Below are 19519 nucleotides of genomic sequence, written 5' to 3' on the forward strand. Positions count from 1 at the left end.
ACTAAAACAGAGTGACCTCCCTTTAAAACAATTTCCGTATGCTGACGAAAGTTAATTTATTTAAAATTGGTGACGTACCGAATGTTCATTGGATGTTAATTTAGGTCAATAGCTTCGGTAATTGTTATATAAATTCTAAACGATCTCATTAGCTGATAATTCCGGTCATTATCTTCGGATATTTTCGTGTTTAGCGATTATTACCCGTAGTCAAGCAAACACTGGAAGGTAAAATTATGTCAGACGACGTACTTTCTCGACCACCTGGTCATTTGAAATCTAAAGTTTGGGATCATTTTGGTGTAAGAAAAAACTCTAAAGATGTGGCAACTTGTAGAGTATGCTACACTGACATATCCCATAAAACAGGAAACACAACAAACCTGTCAACCCATCTCAAAAGAAAGCACAGTCTTGATGTCAGTGTGAGTGGGCAGTCTAACTCTAAAACTAAAAACGAAATCAAACTGAGTTCACCGGGACAACCAAAAATAACGGCTGGGGCTATTTGCCACATGTGGTAAGACAATCCGGAGACTATTTGCCACATGTGGCAAGTCTCCGTACCGCAATTACCAACCGATTTCAATGAAACTTACAGATAATGATAACATTAATAATATCTCAGAGTTAGCAAAATTTCGACCACTTCCGGTTAGCGGTTTCCGAGATATCAGGTTACCACACATTTCATGTGGCACGGCTACAGACCACATTTATCAACCGATTTCAATGAAACTTGCAGATTATATTTACTTTAATAATATCTCAGAGTTGCCAAAATTTCGACCACTTCGGGTTAGCGGTGTCCGAGATATCAGATTACCACACATTTCATGTGGCACGGCTACAGACCACAATTATAAACCGATTTCCATGAAACTTACAGTATATGAAGTGGACGAAATTGTGGCTACTTTGAGATATTATTAAAGTAATTATAATCTGCAAGTTTCATTGAAATCGGTTGATAATCGTGGTCTGTAGCCGTGCCACATGAAATGTGTGGTAATCTGATATCTCGGAAACCGCTAACCGGAAGTGGTCGAAATTTTGGCTACTCTGAGATATTATTAAAGTTATTATAAATAGCAAGTTTCATTGAAATCGGTTGATAATTGTGGTCTGTAGCCGTGCCACAAGAAATGTGTGGTAACCTGATATCTCTGAAACCGATAAAACGAGACAAAACACCCTTTTGAATTTTTGATATGACACCTACTCATTAAACAGCAATAAATATTTCAGCCGAATCCAGTCAGTCACACATCGATTTTTGTTTAGTTTTTAAAAAATAGCTTCAGAATATGATATTTCCGCGCATGGACACTTGACGAAAACTCCTGTCTCTGATTTGATACCAAATTTGGAATTTGGAAAATATTTTGGATCGAGAGGTTCCATAAGGCAACACTTCCATGAAAAAATTATGAGCAAAATCGATGACGGTGGGGCTGGTCGAATTGACGTGGAATGACCCTAATACTAAATTCACATTTTCTAATACTAATTATACGTTTAGAATCAATGACAATATGAATTGTAGTACTAAAAAAATTAATTTATGTTCTTGTGTGTAACCAGTGCAATAAATTTTATGCAGTACTAAACTAAACGCACGCATCAGAGTACACAAACAACCGGGTATACAAACTAATCCTGTTTTGAAAGTTTCTAAACTTTAAATAAAATTTTAAATATTAAATTTAGAATTTTTTCTTATTATAAAGTAAAAATTGACAATATAATCTAAAGACGTAATATGGAATAACATTTTATTGACCAGTTCTTACCAGACTTAAATTTAAATGCTAAATTCGTCCCCATCCTGTTTATTTTTAATAAAATGGTTTTCCATTAATTTTCTTTTCCTCATGTCATAGACTTTCATTTAATAAAAATGGAAAATTTGAAATTGTATTTGTGGGACCCCATTTTCAATAATATTACGATCCCGTCTTTAATAAAAGATTCTACTCTCGGGTAAAAGTACCGGTATATAGAAATATGAAGTTTTAGAAAGAAATAAATAATTTTATCCTAGCTAGCCCTGATGATCCCCGTTAGTGGGTTAAAGCGCTGTCTAATATGATTTTTTTTTCTTTCTAAACCTTTATATTTCTATATATAGTATTTTAAGATACGCCACCCTATGCATTGCATTTATGTTATTAATATTTGAATAATTGAATGATATAGACTTCATGAATTATTAGAAACTACAATATAGGATATCTCTTATAATCTAAGACAATAACCAAAACACCACCTTTACAATTTAATTTTCTTATTGGTCATACACCAGCGGCGAATAAAATAAATTGAATAGGTATGAAGAGTGTACGTAAAGAAATGCCTGGAATCGAATAAATGGTTGCGGAGCAGAAGTTGAAAGGAGGAGGAACATCCGATGGGGTATAAACCCAGGTTTTAAATGTTAAAAATTAAAATCAACGTAATAAACAGTGTTTAGTGCTCTAGGCACTGCAAGTTTTTCGTGCATGACAGCAATAATGGCAAGTCAGACTGATTGATTTAAGTTTACATAGGCCTAGTCGATATTCGACCACTTTCCGGTTGCTGTATTCACTGACTGAAATAGCAGGAAAACGCGTATGCGGTCGTCTAATTTTCATTCATTTCCAGGAATCTAAACAGGATTTTTTTTTCGGTCATGTCATTTTTGCACCCCCCCCCCCCCCATATCCCCTGACGTCGTAAAAATTTCGAATTTAGGTGGGAATTTCAGTTCCAAAGCCACATAAATAAGGCTATAAACAGTCTGCTTTGTCATTGCACTAGGCTACTCGCGCGTTTTTGGCCTTCTAATTTTCAAAATTTCCGAGGAAGCCTGCCCATACCCACAACGCCGTGCCACTTACATTTCTACCCCCTCCCCTCGACAAAAGCTGATCAGACTCGCGTGTATGTTGTACGAAAAAAATTTATGATTAAATCAATTTAACTTACTATCAAGTGACTGGGTTTATTTTCTGTCGCCATGTCTAGTAATCATTTCTCATATCACTACACATATCACTATCGTATTCAACTCAATCACAGCAAACGTAGCAATGTATTCGTTGTGAAAAGACCATCCCGCATCAATTAGTTCTTATTGGTGTCAGCCACTATTACATATGTGACAGAACTGGTTAAACACATTCCAACTATAACTTTTAACACAGAGATCATTGCTACGGTAGATGTGTAACGACCATTTGGACACAGCTCACCAAATATTCCTACGCCGTCATCAAATACGCCGTCACCCACGAATGAAGGGCGAACGTTATTTTTAGTCTCTCTCCCTTTCCATTTTACCCCCTTTTGCATGGAGATTTTTGTGGACTTTATGGTGTAGAATCGAAGAAAGGGGTTTGAAAATACATTTTCTGGCAGATTTTGATGAATATTCATGATTTTCAGGCGGATGGATACGAGAGTTGAGAGGTTGGTTAGGTTGAAATGTAGGGTCCAAAATTGCATGTTTTGTTGTCTCTACTTCCAGCTTGTGTATACGTGCTTTTGGGCAAGAGGTTGCCACATGTTGCTCGGTGTAATATTATCCATATTACACCGTACTCGTGCTACAGATAACGGGGGAACAGCTATTCGCTTGGCGACAAATAAGTTGGCGTGATCTACTTGATCATCTACTAGTCCAGGAGCTAATGACAAACTAATATGGTCATCAGTTACAAAAGGTTTGACCCCCCAAATTCGTAGCAGGTGTCCGTACGAGTAAAAATCAGTTGGTCAGATCGGGCACTGCTGGGGCGTATAGCCGCAGCAGCACCTTAAAGTAGGCCCCAGGGGGCCTAAAATTAAGTCATAAGTTACATGGCTGAAACTTTGTAGGGACAATGGTATCCATAGTCGGAGTAAATATTTCACAAATCTAACCAAAATTTCCGGGGCTTTCCCCAAGTCAGACCACACCCAATATCGCCTCGTGGGGCTAATAATATGGTCATCAGTTACATGGCTGAAACTTACCAGAAACAAAGATCCACTCTTGGTAAATACAATTTTCAAAAATCTAACCAAAAATTTGGGGGCTTTCCCCAAGTCAGACCGCTCTAAAGTATGTCTGACCACACCCTAAAAATGGGACTTTTTATATGGTCATAAGTTACATGGCTGAAATTTACCAGAAACAAAGATCCACACTTGGTAAATACAATTTTCAAAAATCTAACCAAAAATTTAGGGGCTTTCCCCAAGTCAGATCGCTCTAAAGTATGTCCGGCCACACCCTAAAAATGAGGCTTTTTATATGGTCATAAGTTACATGGCTGAAACTTACCAGAAACAAAGATCCACACTTGGTAAATACAATTTTCAAAAATCTAACCAAAAATTTGGGGGCTTTCCCCAAGTCAGATCGCTCTAAAGTATGTCCGACCACACCCTAAAAATGGGGTTTTTATATGGTCATAAGTTACATGGCTGAAACTTACTGGAAACAAAGATCCATACTTGGAAAACATATTTTTTAAAAATCTAACCAAAAATGTTGGGGCTTTCCTCAAGTCAGATGGTCCTAAAGCCCACCTGGCCACGCCCTAAAAATGGGACTTTTTATATGGTCATCAGTTAAATGGCTGCAACTTACCAGAAATATTGTCCCATGCATGGAAAATGTATTTTTCGAAAATCTAACCATTAATGTGGGGGCTTTCCCCAAGTCAGAACGGCCTTAAAATTGCAGCCCCACCCACTCTCTCTATATAAATCATCTAAACATATTTACATTTAAAATGAAATAACAGTGTTGTAGTATGGTTTATAACTTGGGTCTGGCAGTTCCCATGGTAATCATTAGAACAGTTTATCTCTGTGCCACCAACAATGAACCTTTTTATCTCATAATATAAATATTTTGTACAATATAATATTCTATAGGTGTACATGTATTGTATATTAGTCTTCAGTTACAGTGTCTCATAGAGTACAATTATTTTGTTTTCTTCCACATAACACGTATGCAATTTTTACACTCGGAACAAATTTCATTCATTTTGCAAGTTGAAGCCTAAGAACTCATTACAACATGGAAATTGAAAAAGACGATGGTAAAATCAATCCAATTGGTAATATAACTGAAATTTCCAAATATTCTGAATTAAGGCATAAAGTCAAGCAGTAATATATATAAGCATGTATATAGATTAGAGTAGTTCCAGTACAAATATGTCCATGATTACGGTAGATAAATACATACAAAAATACAAATACGTCAAGTTGGAAAAATCAACCACTCTTACTTCTTTATTCTGGTATACATCATATCGTACGAAGGCTGGTGCTGTCTTCATTATGGCAATGGTGCCGATGTCGGTCGGATTCTTGTTTTTAAGAAAGATACTCTACAAAACTGTCAACAAATTTTAGAAATCCGTAAAAAGTCACGTTTGAAGTATGCTGAAATTATGCCCCCCAAAGTTGTATATGAGTTAACAGAATTTCATATGGAATGATGTAAAAGATATACGGAGCTATCTAAAATTCAAAAGAAACAAAATGATGAAGTACAAGAAAATGACAATCCAAATTCCAATCCAAAATTGATGAGATCATGTTTAACATTGACTTCTGCATCCAGTTCCGATTCGTTCGAGAAGGTCTGTCGGTTTTGCAGAAAATCAAACAGAAAACATCAAGGTCAGAAACAGAAAGTAATAACCTGTGTCACAACGACAATCGAAAAAAATATTCAAGAATATGCAACAATTCTTCAGGATGAAAATATGCTTAAGTACATCCAAGATATAGATTTCATTGGCAAAGACATTCTATCATGTAATGTGCAGAATAGAATATCAACGAGAAGTAAGCAGGTCATATGATAAAAGTGAATGACATGATGCTAGGAATATACATACCAAAGCATTTGATGCTTTATGTAGTTTTGTGACTGACATTATTCTGGAAAAACAAGAGATCTACCTGTTAAAAATAGCTTACTGCAATACTATCAGTCATGTTTATTAGAATTTGGTGGCGGAAACTATACAGAGTTAGGTATTTTGCCCAGCGATTTGCAAAAGAAGTTGGTTATATAAATTCTTTGGTGAGAATATTTCAATTGACAGTGGAAATAAAAGATGTGGTAATATTGTCTTCAGTAAAGGTTTAAATGTTGATGACGCTGTTCGCAAGTCATCTGACAACGCCAGAGAAACTGAACATACAGTTCAGGGTGTCACTTTCTTACTCCAATGAGAAATATTCAGTACAAAGAAAATTAAACTGCCTGAAAATTTAACCATACAACATATCACAAATGGTGAAATAGCAGTACCAGACATGGTCTCCGCTTTCTTTACACATCTACTAGTTGGTCCATAATCTAATTGTGGATAAAACAAAGTCAAGAGAATTAATTCCATTAGTCAGCATGCCATTTATTCTCTAACCAGGGGTAGAACTAAGCCATCAAAACACCTATAACTGGGTCTTGCAGTGAAAAGCCTTACAGGCAGTAAAAAGGTTATTGAGATTCTTAATCGTTTGGGACATACATTAAGTTACAATAGCATTGAGGAACTCAAACAGAATTGACATTTACATCCACTGAGCGCAGCCAAGAAACACCCATTGGCATGATGGTGTCACCACACCTATCAACTGGGGTTGTTTTTAAAAATTACGATAGATTTGTTGAAATTCTTTCTGGTAAAGACAGTCTTCTTGATACAGTAGGCATTCAACCAATCGCCAATAATTGCATATAAACCAATAAGCCGTAAAAGCATCCATGCACTCACTGGCTTTGATCATACTGCATCGTTTAATAGGAAAGGGGATGTTCGACCTTTAAAATTATTAGAAAAGGCTGTTTATGGCCAGAAAGCCTTGTTTTCTCTCAGTAAAAGCGAATCCATTCTTTCTGGAGTAAATAGTTATTGAAGGATTTGTTTGTAGTATCTATTGGATGCCTAAAAATGGATGTCTTTCTGGTATTAAAGGCATAGAAACAAGCCCTTTGCCGCCATGCTCACAGGTATTAACTTTGAAAATCAAGAGAGTGAATTATATTTGTAGTATCTGGATAAATGCGTCAAAAATAATCTCCCCAATTTCCATCCAGAGAATAGAAGGAGGGTTTTAAATGATGATGGGGTGTATGAATTAAAGTGGTTTGATGGTGATGTTGCTCCCGTGTTAGTTGAGAGTATTCACATAGATGAAGATAGTGACCAAGAAAGCAAGGACTCCGATGACGAATCAAACAATTCTTGTATGATGATAAAAGTGTGACAGGTTAACTATTTGCGTCACCCAGCCACGCTTACTCACTTATTTTAAATCATTAAAATGTTATGTGGAACAAATATTTACCAATGAAGAGGAAGGATAACTAAAGTTATATGTATTAAAACTATGAATAGATTTTATAATTTCAAAAATTCATCACCGACTAACATTTTTTAAAATCCATTAGGTTGTTATTCATCATCGAAGATCGGGAAAGGCAAAAACTACCGAATTCAAACCAAAGCAACTTATTAATCCAATAAATACTTTCGAAATATTTGTTTGAATTTCCCACTTTGATATAAGATATTGAATAACATTCTGAATCATTGTTGAATGGGTTGCTGTGATGGAATACAGAACGTTTGAAGACATAAATTTAGCATCAGTCCTAACTATCTATTCATGACATGTGTCGTGAATGAGGTATGACATGCTTTCTCTTCCTACAACACTTGATACCATTGCTCATTTTAGGATTTCACATAGCTAATAAACATTTGTTCTATTTTTGTGCTATAATTTTGAATCTTGATGCGGATCAACAATGTATTATTGATATTACATTATTATAAGCTTTATATAGAGGGGGTGGGTGGGGATGCAATTTTAAGGCCTGTCTGACTTGGGGAAAGCCTCCATATTTATGGTTAGATTTTCGAAAAATAAATTTTTCATGCATAGAACAATATTTCTGGTAAGTTTCAGCCATGTAACTAATGACCATATAAAAAGTCCCACTTTTAGGGCGTGGCCAGGTGGGCTTTAGGACGATCTGACTTGAGGAAAGCCCCAACATTTTTGGTTAGATTTTTGAAAAATATGTTTTCCAAGAATGGATCTTTGTTTCTGGTAAGTTTCAGCCATGTAACTGATGACCATATAAAAAGTCCCATTTTTAGGGTGTGGTCGGACATACTTTAGAGCGATCTGACTTGGGGAAAGCCCCCAAATTTTTGGTTAGATTTTTGAAAATTGTATTTACCAAGTGTGGATCTTTGTTTCTGGTAGGTTTCAGCTATGTAACTTATGACCATATAAAAAGCCCCATTTTTAGGGTGTGGTCGGACATACTTTAGAGCGATCTGACTTGGGGAAAGCCCCCAAATTTTTGGTTAGAATTTTGAAAATTGTATTTACCAAGTGTGGATCTTTGTTTCTGGTAAGTTTCAGCCATGTAACTTATGACCATATTATTAGCCCCGTGAGGCGATATTGGGCGTGGTCTGACTTGGGGAAAGCCCCGGAAATTTTGGTTAGATTTGTGAAATATTTACTCCGACTATGGATACCATTGTCCCTACAAAGTTTCAGCCATGTAACTTATGACCTAATTTTAGGCCCCCTGGGACCTACTTTAAGGTGCTGCTGCGGCTATACGCCCCAGCAGTGCCCGATCTGACCAACTGATTTTTACTCGTACGGACACCTGCTACGAATTTGGGTGTTCAAACCTTTTGTAACTGATGACCATATTATTTTGTCATTAGCTCCTGGACTATACATTCCCACAAAACAAATCAAACCTATCGTCTCCGAATCCGATATACATTTTATCAGTTTTTAGATCGATATGTACCTTATTCGCTCTCATAGAATCTAAACCTAATAGTAATAACATATCATCTTCTATCGGAGCTACATATAATTGGTCTAATTGAACTTGGAATGACCCAAAATCTAGACTAGCGGGCGGGCCCGTATCTACAGGGGGGCGCGGGGGGGGGGGGGCATCCCCCCCCCCCCGCTCAGAAATTGCTAACAATCATTAAAGTATACACCGTTCCTTATATTAACCTAAAAAAAAAACTACGCTTCCCTAAGCAGGAAGAGGTATAATTCAGGCGACTATGCGCATAATCCCATGGTATCTCATTACTTTATAAACCATTTTTTTGGTACTAATCTAAAATAGTTTTAAATAAATTTAAAAAATCACGATTTTTTTTTGTTTTGAATACTTATTTTAAAATGCTTATTAGACGCCTAGGTAACTACATAGCATGATGATTACAACAGTCTGTCAGAATGACCTTTCCGAAAATTTCCTCAAAATGTTCGCCCCCCTACCGAAAGGTAATGGACCCCCGCTTAATGGTGTCTAGATACGGGCCCGCTAGCGGGTCCAACAATAAATCCGGGAAAAACTAATTCCCGACCCGCGCCATTAAGTTTTACATTACGGAGCTTGGGAGGTTTTCTCTCTAGTTTATCATACTGGTGATCGGAAAGTATCGTGACCTGTGACCCTGTGTCAATTACAGAAGAGGTTGATTGTCCTTGAACTTTTAGCTTGATTTTATACATAGCATCTGCGTGTAGGCCTACCCGTCGAATAAACGGGATGTTCAAATCCGTACCCCTTTCTTCAACTCCCTGCACTAAATCTACATCACCCCCCTTCCCATTAGACGACGTATTTCTCGAGTTTTTGGAACCGTGGATACCGGTATTTAGTACCGGGACACCGTCGGGAACGGTATCAGTCACTCCATCGGAAAGTCAATTCGTCGTTTGACTCAGTTTTAATTGGCGAAACCATTGGTTGCTCTTGGATCGACCGTTCGCCTACTCGCTCGATCCTGTGAAGTTTAACGACTCGTTATCACTACTCACGAAACCTACTTTTTTACCCGACATAGGCGTACTATGTTTTGGATCAAGAAGGGGACAATCCCGTTTATAATGACCACGTTTACCACAATGAAAACAAATAGGTGGCTCTCGTTCTCGTGATGGGGACCTAGACGGCAATCGTGACCGGTTTAAAGCTAACGTGATCTTACGGAAAGACTCAGATAATTCATCAATTTTAGTGACCATAGTATCTACTTTATATTCTACTTTAATAAGACGCTTTTCTGTACTCTCAACCCGTGCGAATATATCGGGTGAAGTTGGAGAAGTGCATTCTTGTGGTCTAGGAGTGGGCAAAATAGTGGCAAAATTGAGCCAACCCCTGTTTTGAACATTTTGTACAAACCCATCTGCTGTACATTATTAACTCAGTGTTACCAATTTTCAATTTTCTGTAGGAAAGCTGGAGCTATTTCTAAACCTGACAAACATGTAGATCCCATCTAAGTTATATTAGCAAAGAAAATATGGGCATTTTTAGACATTTTGTTAGTACTCATGAAAATATTAATTTCTACATCGAAATGGGGGGAATCTCAAGATTTTTTGTGAATATTCCTGATCTTTAGACAAAATTTGGTGAAATTTCAATACTGTTCACTTTATCTGTGCTTTCTGAGACTGAATAAGCCAACATTGGGCATTAGAATATTTTACTTACTGTTAAAAATTCAATAAAAATTGAAAATTGAGAAATTTGCAGTAAAATCACAATTTTTCTTCAAAACTTTGATTTTTTTTTTTTTAATTAACTTTTTTTAGTTTTTCTGTAGCCAAACTACATTATTCATATTTTCTGAGAATTTAATCTTCATATTTTCAAAACTAAGGCATATCAGTGACAGCCTTATCACACACAGACAGGACACAGATCACTAAAGATTTCCCCATTGACTCCAATGCAGGGGAGGATCCAGGGGGGTTTCTGACGCTTCCGGAACCCCCTCGAGATTTTTCGGTGCCCTTTTTTCCCGAACGGACTTCCATACACCGGCAGATATTTGGGCCGGCAAGTGGCGATGCCGCGCGGTGAATGAAGACGTCAACGTCATACAATATGGCGACCCCCTTGCTAGACGGCAAGATGAAAATTTTTCGGTAGTTTTTGTTCCTATTTGCATCTAAAATGCCGCGACACGATCGTATCAAAAGGAAAAGGGAGGAAGATAAAATTGCTGCAGCCGCTCAGTGTGCCAAAATCAGCTGTTTCTTTCGGTAAGTGTAAAATTTTACTGCATTTGTTGATTTTTAAGGTGAAGAGAGTAGTCTGTGCAGCAGTCGCTAGATATTTACTATCATCAATGTACAATTAAAAGAGCATTTACACACTTCAAGCTTAGTGATTTGGAGGGCACATTAAGGCCTAAAATAGGGCACTGTTACGTGAAAATCATGGGTCTAAGGGGCACATTTTTTGCCGAATCGATATAAAATAGGGGCATCTTTACATCAAAGGGGCACTTTTTGTACCTAAATGATTAAAAAGGGCATTTTAATGTGATACCCTTGAATGAGGAGGGCACATTCAACGCCAAGTCGATATACAGAGGGCATTTTAAAGTCAAAACCATGGATTGCAGGGGCAATTGAGGCCTAAAATAGGGCACTGTTACGTGAAAATCATGGATCTGAGGGGCACATTTTATACCGAATCGATATAAACTGGGGCATTTTTACATCAAAAGGGGCACTTTATGTACTAAAACAATTAAAAAGCGCATTTTAACGTGATACGCTTGAATGAGGAGGGCACTTTCAAAGCCAAGTCGATATACAGAGGGCATTTTAACGTCAAAACCATGGATTGCAGGTGCAATTTTTACGTCAAAAGGATTCAAAGGGCATTTTCACATCAAACTCTTGGATTTGGAGGGCACACTTTATGGCGAATTTATTTAAAGAGGGCCTTTTTATGTCGATCCCATCGATTTGAGGTCAGATAATAGGTCTCAATGTTTTGTTTTCAGTCCAATAATTCTTTTTACGTCAAAAGGATTCAAAGGGCATTTTCACATCAAACTCTTGGATTTGGAGGGCACACTTTATGGCGAATTTATTTAAAGAGGGCCTTTTTATGTCGATCCCATCGATTTGAGGTCAGATAATAGGTCTTAATGTTTTGTTTTCAGTCCAATAATTCATGGTTCAGTATTTTGCATTTTAAGTAAAATAAAAATTGAAATTCCCCTTACAATATTTCTTTCTCATGATATGTGGAATGTTGTTGCAATGCTGTATTATAAATCTAGTTTTATGCCTCTAAAACCCACCAGAGTGGCTTAGAATGGTCTGAAATTTTAAAAAATTTCCCCAGACCCCCCCCCCCCCTAGCGCATGGGGTGCCCTTATTTGAAAATGGGGTGCCCTTATTTTTTGGGAACCCCCTCCAGCTAGAGCCCTGGATCCGCCCCTGCAATGTTAATTCTCGTATCTTAGACCGACTCTAACTTTTTCCCAAATTTTCGTTAGGTAGAACGCTTTCTACCACAGATGGAGCAACATGTGGCAACCACTTGCCCAAAAGCACGTATGAGGTTCTTCATGAACCTAACCAACCTCTCAACTCTTGTATCCTTCCGCATCAAAATTATGAATATTCACCAAAACCTGGCAGAAAATGTATTTTCAAACCCTTTTCCTAGGAATATTTGGTGATCTGTGTCCATATAACATATTTATCGGAGGAAGTCCAGTGTGTAATTTGTAAAAGCGTATGATGTGACGTTGTGTGTATATGGCCACAGATCACTAAATATTTGCCCATTGACTTTAATGTTAATTCTCGTCTCTTAGACCGGCTCTACTTTTTCCCAAATTTTCGTTGGGTAGAACGCTTTCTACCATAGATGGAGCAACATGTGGCAACCTCTTGCCCAAAAGCACGTATGAGGTTCACCATGGAAAACTTGAGATACACAAGCTGGAAGTAGAGACAAAAAAACATGCAATTTTGGACCCTACATTTCAACCTAACCAGCCTCTCAACTCTTGCATCCTTCCGCCTCAAAATCATGAATATTCACCAAAACCTGGTAGAACATGTATTTTCAAACCCTTTTCTTCGATTCTACACCAAAAAGTCAACAAAAATCGCCATGCAAAAGGGGGAAAAAGGGAAAGGGAGAGAAAGACTAAAAATAACTTTTGCCTGCATTCGTGGGGTGACGGCGTAGAAATATTTGGTGAGCTGTGTCCATGTAGCAACAGACGTAACACCACACGGGTATTATCAGAGCAGTTACGGTGGGATATAGATATACAGACAGGTTTAACATTATTGTTATTGAGAGATTTACAGTTACTAAGAAGGTGAGGTATTTTATTCAGTTATTCGGATTATTTCACAGATACCTACATTTTGATAACGCTAAAATATCATAGTTGAAGATCATTTTCTCCACATATCCCCGACGTGTTTAGTATGGAAGAATACCGTTTACCATATTATTTCAATGCTCACGGTGCAAACTGCATATGTCAGCAGTTCAAAATACGTATTTTAGTTTTACAATTTGCAATTTCCATTGCTCCACAATACCAATGGCACAGTGTTAAAATAAAGAATACACTTTTCAAGAATACAAAATACAGTATAATAGTTATTTTGCACATTCCACTTCTCCATTCTGCATCTTGCATTATCGACAAATGCATGACTTAATTCAGGCTGGCATACCGTACTTCGACTGTATAAGGGCGATTCAAGGTAGCATGCAATAAGGAAATCGCTGAATGATCATGACTTATGTGAAACCATGTGCTCTGTATGGCTAATCCGAGCCTTCAATAATCCCCACAATTTTATTTCATACCCCCCCCCCCTTCAATTCACTTCAACTAAAATAGTTTTTTCAAGGTATAAATATGTAAATGTGCCAGAAAATTATTTACATACGTTTCGTATTAAGGAAGGTATTTTTACTTTAAATACCCCTACCCCGTTATTTAATAGAGTTTCGTGACACCTGACTAATCGTTTTTCTTTCCCCTTGTCAGTGATGCAGGACAGAGGGCCTGACAAGGACAGCTGTATAGTCGTTCGAGTGGGACGAAAAACGAGGCCCAGTGTACACATTGGCGTGCACGTAATTGATCCTTTGGCAGTTGGAATTCGATAAAAGAGTAGACCCTGTCCGGGCAAATTTTCCCTCATAGCACACTGTATGGCGTATGTTCGTCTTCATTAGCCCAGTCGGAGTAGAACTATAGGACGTTAAACTTCATTTCATTGATTGTTTTTCAAGGTCTGTAAATATAAGTACAGCCCCCTTCTACTGACTTTGACGTTGTATATTGATCGCGTAATTCATTAATTTCCGTGCTAGTCCGGACTTTTTTCCGTATGCAAATGAGGAACGTCGTAGGTATATGTTCTGATATGCAACGTTTTATTATGCATTTGTCTAGAATGCAGAATGGAGAAGTGTTATGTGCAAAATAACTATTATACTGTATTTTGTATTATTGAAAAGTGTATTCTGCATTTTAACACCGTGACATTGGTATTGTGGAGCAATGGAAATTGTAAAACTAAAATACGTATTTTGAACTGCTGACATATGCAGTTTGCACCGTGAACAATGAAATAATACTGGCAAAGTTATTCTTCCATAGTTTAGGGTTATCCTTGACAAAGAGAGAAACAGAGCGTCTCGATCGGAAAATCTCGTACCATGATTAGCCATTTATTCACATGGCAAGCCGTAGGTATATGTTCTGATATGCAACGTTTTATTATGCATTTGTCTATAATGCAGAATGGAGAAGTGTTATGTGCAAAATAACTATTATACTGTATTTTGTATTATTGAAAAGTGTATTCTGCATTTTAACACCGTGACATTGGTATTGTGGAGCAATGGAAATTGTAAAACTAAAATACGTATTTTGAACTGCTGACATATGCAGTTTGCACCATGAACAATGAAATAATACTGGCAACGTTATTCTTCCATAGTTTAGGGTTACTTGGACAAAGAGAGAAACAGAGCGTCTCGATCGGAAAATATCGTACCATGGTTAGCCATTTATTCACATGGCAAGCCCATCTAGACTATCGAATAGTTTGCATATTCAGTGGACTAGACTATGCCGTATATCTGAGTTAAACACTTGTATGACTGGCCAATCCAAATTTGACCGTTAATGGGTGATGTTATTGACGAAGACTGACTATAAACTGCCAGACTATCGAGTCATATCGCCTGAAGATGCATATTACTTCGCTCAGAATCAAGTAGATTGGCTGACATTTTTAATATATCCATTTTTCAGTATATATTTCGGACTATTATAGCAAGCCCATTCGCTAAGTAATGAATCGATACCCAAATTATGTGCCCTGCAAAAATGGACGTATTCAGATTATGAAAAATATATAGTAAAATGTTATTAAACTAGTGTTGAAATTAGTTTTGTGGACAGATCTTTTATCTTTTTATCGTTTACTGTGTAGCAAAGTAGTGGAAATTGGCGGTTGTGCTAATATTTTCGGATATATATATATATATATATATATAAATAAACTAAATATCAAAACATGACTTGGCGCCTGTGCGGGGAACCATTTCAATAATAATAATGACCTAAAATCCAACCGAAGCTGCTCTTTGGTAACATTCTGGCCAATTAAAAGAAAAAAACTAGATAGAAGGAGTACGCGATTAACAATTAAAAGAAAACGTTTCTAAAAAGATGGGTTTTAAGATTCCGTTTAAAACTGTCAGTTGATGCTTGAGTTCTATAGGAAAATCATTAGAATTCCAGTTCTGCTGCCGCAAAAGCAAAGGCGCGTCTACCGAAAGAAGAGTTTGCAGTTACTGATTTGATAAGGTACTAAGTTTCGGAGCGAAGTTTTCTAGTAGGGTGGTAGGGTTGAATTAATTATAGACGACGTATTTCTCGAGTTTTTGGAACCGTGGATACCGGTATTTAGTACCGGGACACCGTCGGGAACGGTATCAGTCACTCCATCGGAAAGTCAATTTGTCGTTTGACTCAGTTTTAATTGGCGAAACCATTGGTTGCTCTTGGATCGACCGTTCGCCTACTCGCTCGATCCTGTGAAGTTTAACGACTCGTTATCACTACTCACGAAACCTACTTTTTTACCCGACATAGGCGTACTATGTTTTGGATCAAGAAGGGGACAATCCCGTTTATAATGACCACTTTTACCACAATGAAAACAAATAGGTGGCTCTCATTCTCGTGATGGGGACCTAGACGGCAATCGTGACCGGTTTAAAGCTAACGTGATCTTACGAAAAGACTCAGATAATTCATCAATTTTAGTGACCATAGTATCTACTTTATATTCTACTTTAATAAGACGCTTTTCTGTACTCTCAACCCGTGCGAATATATCGGGTGAAGTTGGAGAAGTGCATTCTTGTGGTCTAGGAGTTGGCAAAATAGTGGCAAAATTGAGCCAACCCCTGTTTTGAACATTTTGTACAAACCCATCTGCTGTACATTATTAACTCAGTGTTACCAATTTTCAATTTTCTGTAGGAAAGCTGGAGCTATTTCTAAACCTGACAAACATGTAGATCCCATCTAAGTTATATTAGCAAAGAAAATATGGGCATTTTTAGACATTTTGTTAGTACTCATGAAAATATTAATTTCTACATCGAAATGGGGGGAATCTCAAGATTTTTTGTGAATATTCCTGATCTTTAGACAAAATTTGGTGAAATTTCAATACTGTTCACTTTATCTGTGCTTTCTGAGACTGAATAAGCCAACATTGGGCATTAGAATATTTTACTTACTGTTAAAAATTCAATAAAAATTGAAAATTGAGAAATTTGCAGTAAAATCACAATTTTTCTTCAAAACTTTGATTTTTTTTTTTTTAATTAACTTTTTTTAGTTTTTCTGTAGCCAAACTATATTATTCATATTTTCTGAGAATTTAATCTTCATATTTTCAAAACTAAGGCATATCAGTGACAGCCTTATCACACACAGACAGGACACAGATCACTAAAGATTTCCCCATTGACTCCAATGTTAATTCTCGTATCTTAGACCGGCTCTAACTTTTTCCCAAATTTTCGTTAGGTAGAACGCTTTCTACCACAGATGGAGCAACATGTGGCAACCACTTGCCCAAAAGCACGTATGAGGTTCTTCATGAACCTAACCAACCTCCCATCTCTTGTATCCTTCCGCATCAAAATTATGAATATTCACCAAAACCTGGCAGAAAATGTATTTTCAAACCCTTTTCCTAGGAATATTTGGTGATCTGTGTCCATATAACATATTTATCGGAGGAAGTCCAGTGTGTAATTTGTAAAAGCGTATGATGTGACGTTGTGTGTATATGGCCACAGATCACTAAATATTTGCCCATTGACTTTAATGTTAATTCTCGTCTCTTAGACCGGCTCTACTCTTTCCCAAATTTTCGTTGGGTAGAACGCTTTCTACCATAGATGGAGCAACATGTGGCAACCTCTTGCCCAAAAGCACGTATGAGGTTCACCATGGAAAACTTGAGATACACAAGCTGGAAGTAGAGACAAGAAAACATTTTGGACCCTACATTTCAACCTAACCAGCCTCTCAACTCTTGCATCCTTCCGCCTCAAAATCATGAATATTCACCAAAACCTGGTAGAACATGTATTTTCAAACCCTTTTCTTCGATTCTACACCAAAAAGTCAACAAAAATCGCCATGGGAAAGGGAGAGAAAGACTAAAAATAACTTTTGCCTGCATTCGTGGGTGATGGCGTAGAAATATTTGGTGAGCTGTGTCCATGTAGCAACAGACGTAACACCACACGGGTATTATCAGAGCAGTTACGGGGGGATATAGATATACAGACAGGTTTAACATTATTGTTATTGAGAGATTTACAGTTACTAAGAAGGTGAGGTATTTTATTCAGTTATTCGGATTATTTCACAGATACCTACATTTTGATAACGCTAAAATATCATAGTTGAAGATCATATACTCCACATATCCCCGACGTGTTTAGTATGGAAGAATACCGTTTACCATATTATTTCAATGCTCACGGTGCAAACTGCATATGTCAGCAGTTCAAAATACGTATTTTAGTTTTACAATTTGCAATTTCCATTGCTCCACAATACCAATGGCACAGTGTTAAAATAAAGAATACACTTTTCAAGAATACAAAATACAGTATAATAGTTATTTTGCACATTCCACTTCTCCATTCTGCATCTTGCATTATCGACAAATGCATAAGAACTTAGCATAAGATACCTTTTATCGAAGCTACGACAAACCTTATTTGCATATGGAAAATAAGTCCGGACTAGGACGGATATTAACAATTTACTCCAGCTAGGTCAAGGTCAGTAGAAGCATAGATAATACCATAGATATCCTATAATAGGATATCTATGGATAATACCGTATGATTGCCGACTCATGAATTCTCGACGTTATGTTGTGAAACGGTGAGAAAGGTGGTTGATCTCTTCCGGTCTTCTGTTCTCGCTGTTTGTTTACTATAGGCCCATTAGCGATATTTTTATTTAGCGCTTTCTTGTAATTTTAAATGTGGCATCATCTGGCTAAATGGAAACGAGAAATAGAAGCAATGTTCGAGGTAAGAATAAAAATGAATATCTTATAATTTTGATATATTGTATTATAAATAAGTAGCCTATTACATTTCATGAAAATCTCGACACGTGTGTTGCCCAGTTCAGGCAAAGCTTGACAGCTTTGACCTAGGCTACTTTTAAAAATCGGCAAAAAAGAGTTTTCAATTCATTAATTTGTAAAATAATACTTGCAGATCATTAATAAATCGTAAATATATAAAATACAGTTTGTTATGGAGCTGACGTGCCATTAAACAACATTTCTTTCATTTCATTTCATTTGTTATGAATAATAACATTGCTGTGTTGGCTATAAGCTTTTTATTACACAATTTTTTAAAAATCTTTTGTATTTTCAGCAGAACTGTGGTTCCTGCCTTTTGTTTGCTACCTAGGGGCCCAGGGGAGTGCCAGCTTGTGAAGCAAATATATTTCATGTTGATTTATTGTGATACTGATAAATAATTGTATGTTTTATTTATGTTATTTACTTCTCTTCATATTGTGTGGGTGGGTGGGTGGGGGGAGGGAGGGGGTATAAATATTGAGACACTAGACACTAATATATTGATAAAGTATTATATTTTATGTATCTATTTATTTATATTTTTTTTTTTTTATTTTTTTTTTTTTTTGGGGGGGGGGGGGATATTATTATTTTCATTATTTTATTTGTTTTATTTTAATACTCAACAAGGAATTTTGTTTAAATTGTTTGATTGTATTATATCATTATTGATTTTAATTTTGTATAGTTGAATTAAGCATAATTATTTAATTTTATGTATTTCAAACATCAGAAAATAAACCATTCAAGCTATGTGTAATATGTTTGTATGGTTATGTTGATGGTTAAATAGGTTGAGAATTGAGACCAAATGACCAATTTTCGCGAAAAAGGGGTCTGCCAGTTGGTGTTACAGAATTCAGTCAATTTTGCTCCGATATTGATGAGGTTGGTTTTGTTACAATGCTAAGATGTATGGCTTTTAGGAAATAACAATGTTCTGTAGAGAAATTA

At 36.7% G+C, this 19519-nt stretch overlaps 2 protein-coding genes across 6 annotated transcripts in view; one reads left to right on the plus strand and one right to left on the minus strand.

The window, feature by feature from the left end:
- LOC126825710 (uncharacterized) overlaps positions 1–12608 on the minus strand; it is a 59098-nt gene extending 46490 nt beyond the window's left edge. The window contains exons 1-2 of the mRNA XM_050555469.2: positions 12502–12608; positions 2971–3351 (exon numbers count right to left, since the gene is read on the minus strand). Of these exons, the coding sequence (XP_050411426.1) occupies positions 2971–3003 (33 nt within the window). The 5' untranslated portion in view covers positions 3004–3351; positions 12502–12608. The remainder of the gene's footprint in view (positions 1–2970; positions 3352–12501) is intronic.
- A 238-nt stretch (positions 12609–12846) lies between these two features.
- The window catches only part of LOC126825711 (uncharacterized), a 30090-nt gene continuing 23417 nt past the window's right edge, over positions 12847–19519 (plus strand). For 3 of the 5 annotated variants that reach the window (XR_007682142.2, XR_007682145.2, XM_050555472.2), the window contains exon 1: positions 17442–17786. The gene's annotated coding sequence lies outside the window, so the exon portion shown is untranslated. Of the gene's footprint in view, positions 13210–17441; positions 17787–19519 lie in introns of those variants that run through there. The other 2 variants (XR_007682141.2, XM_050555471.2) reach the window with 2 other exon arrangements.

The sequence above is a fragment of the Patella vulgata genome, chromosome 6 (assembly GCF_932274485.2).
Source record: "Patella vulgata chromosome 6, xgPatVulg1.2, whole genome shotgun sequence".
Taxonomy (NCBI): Eukaryota; Metazoa; Mollusca; class Gastropoda; family Patellidae; genus Patella; species Patella vulgata.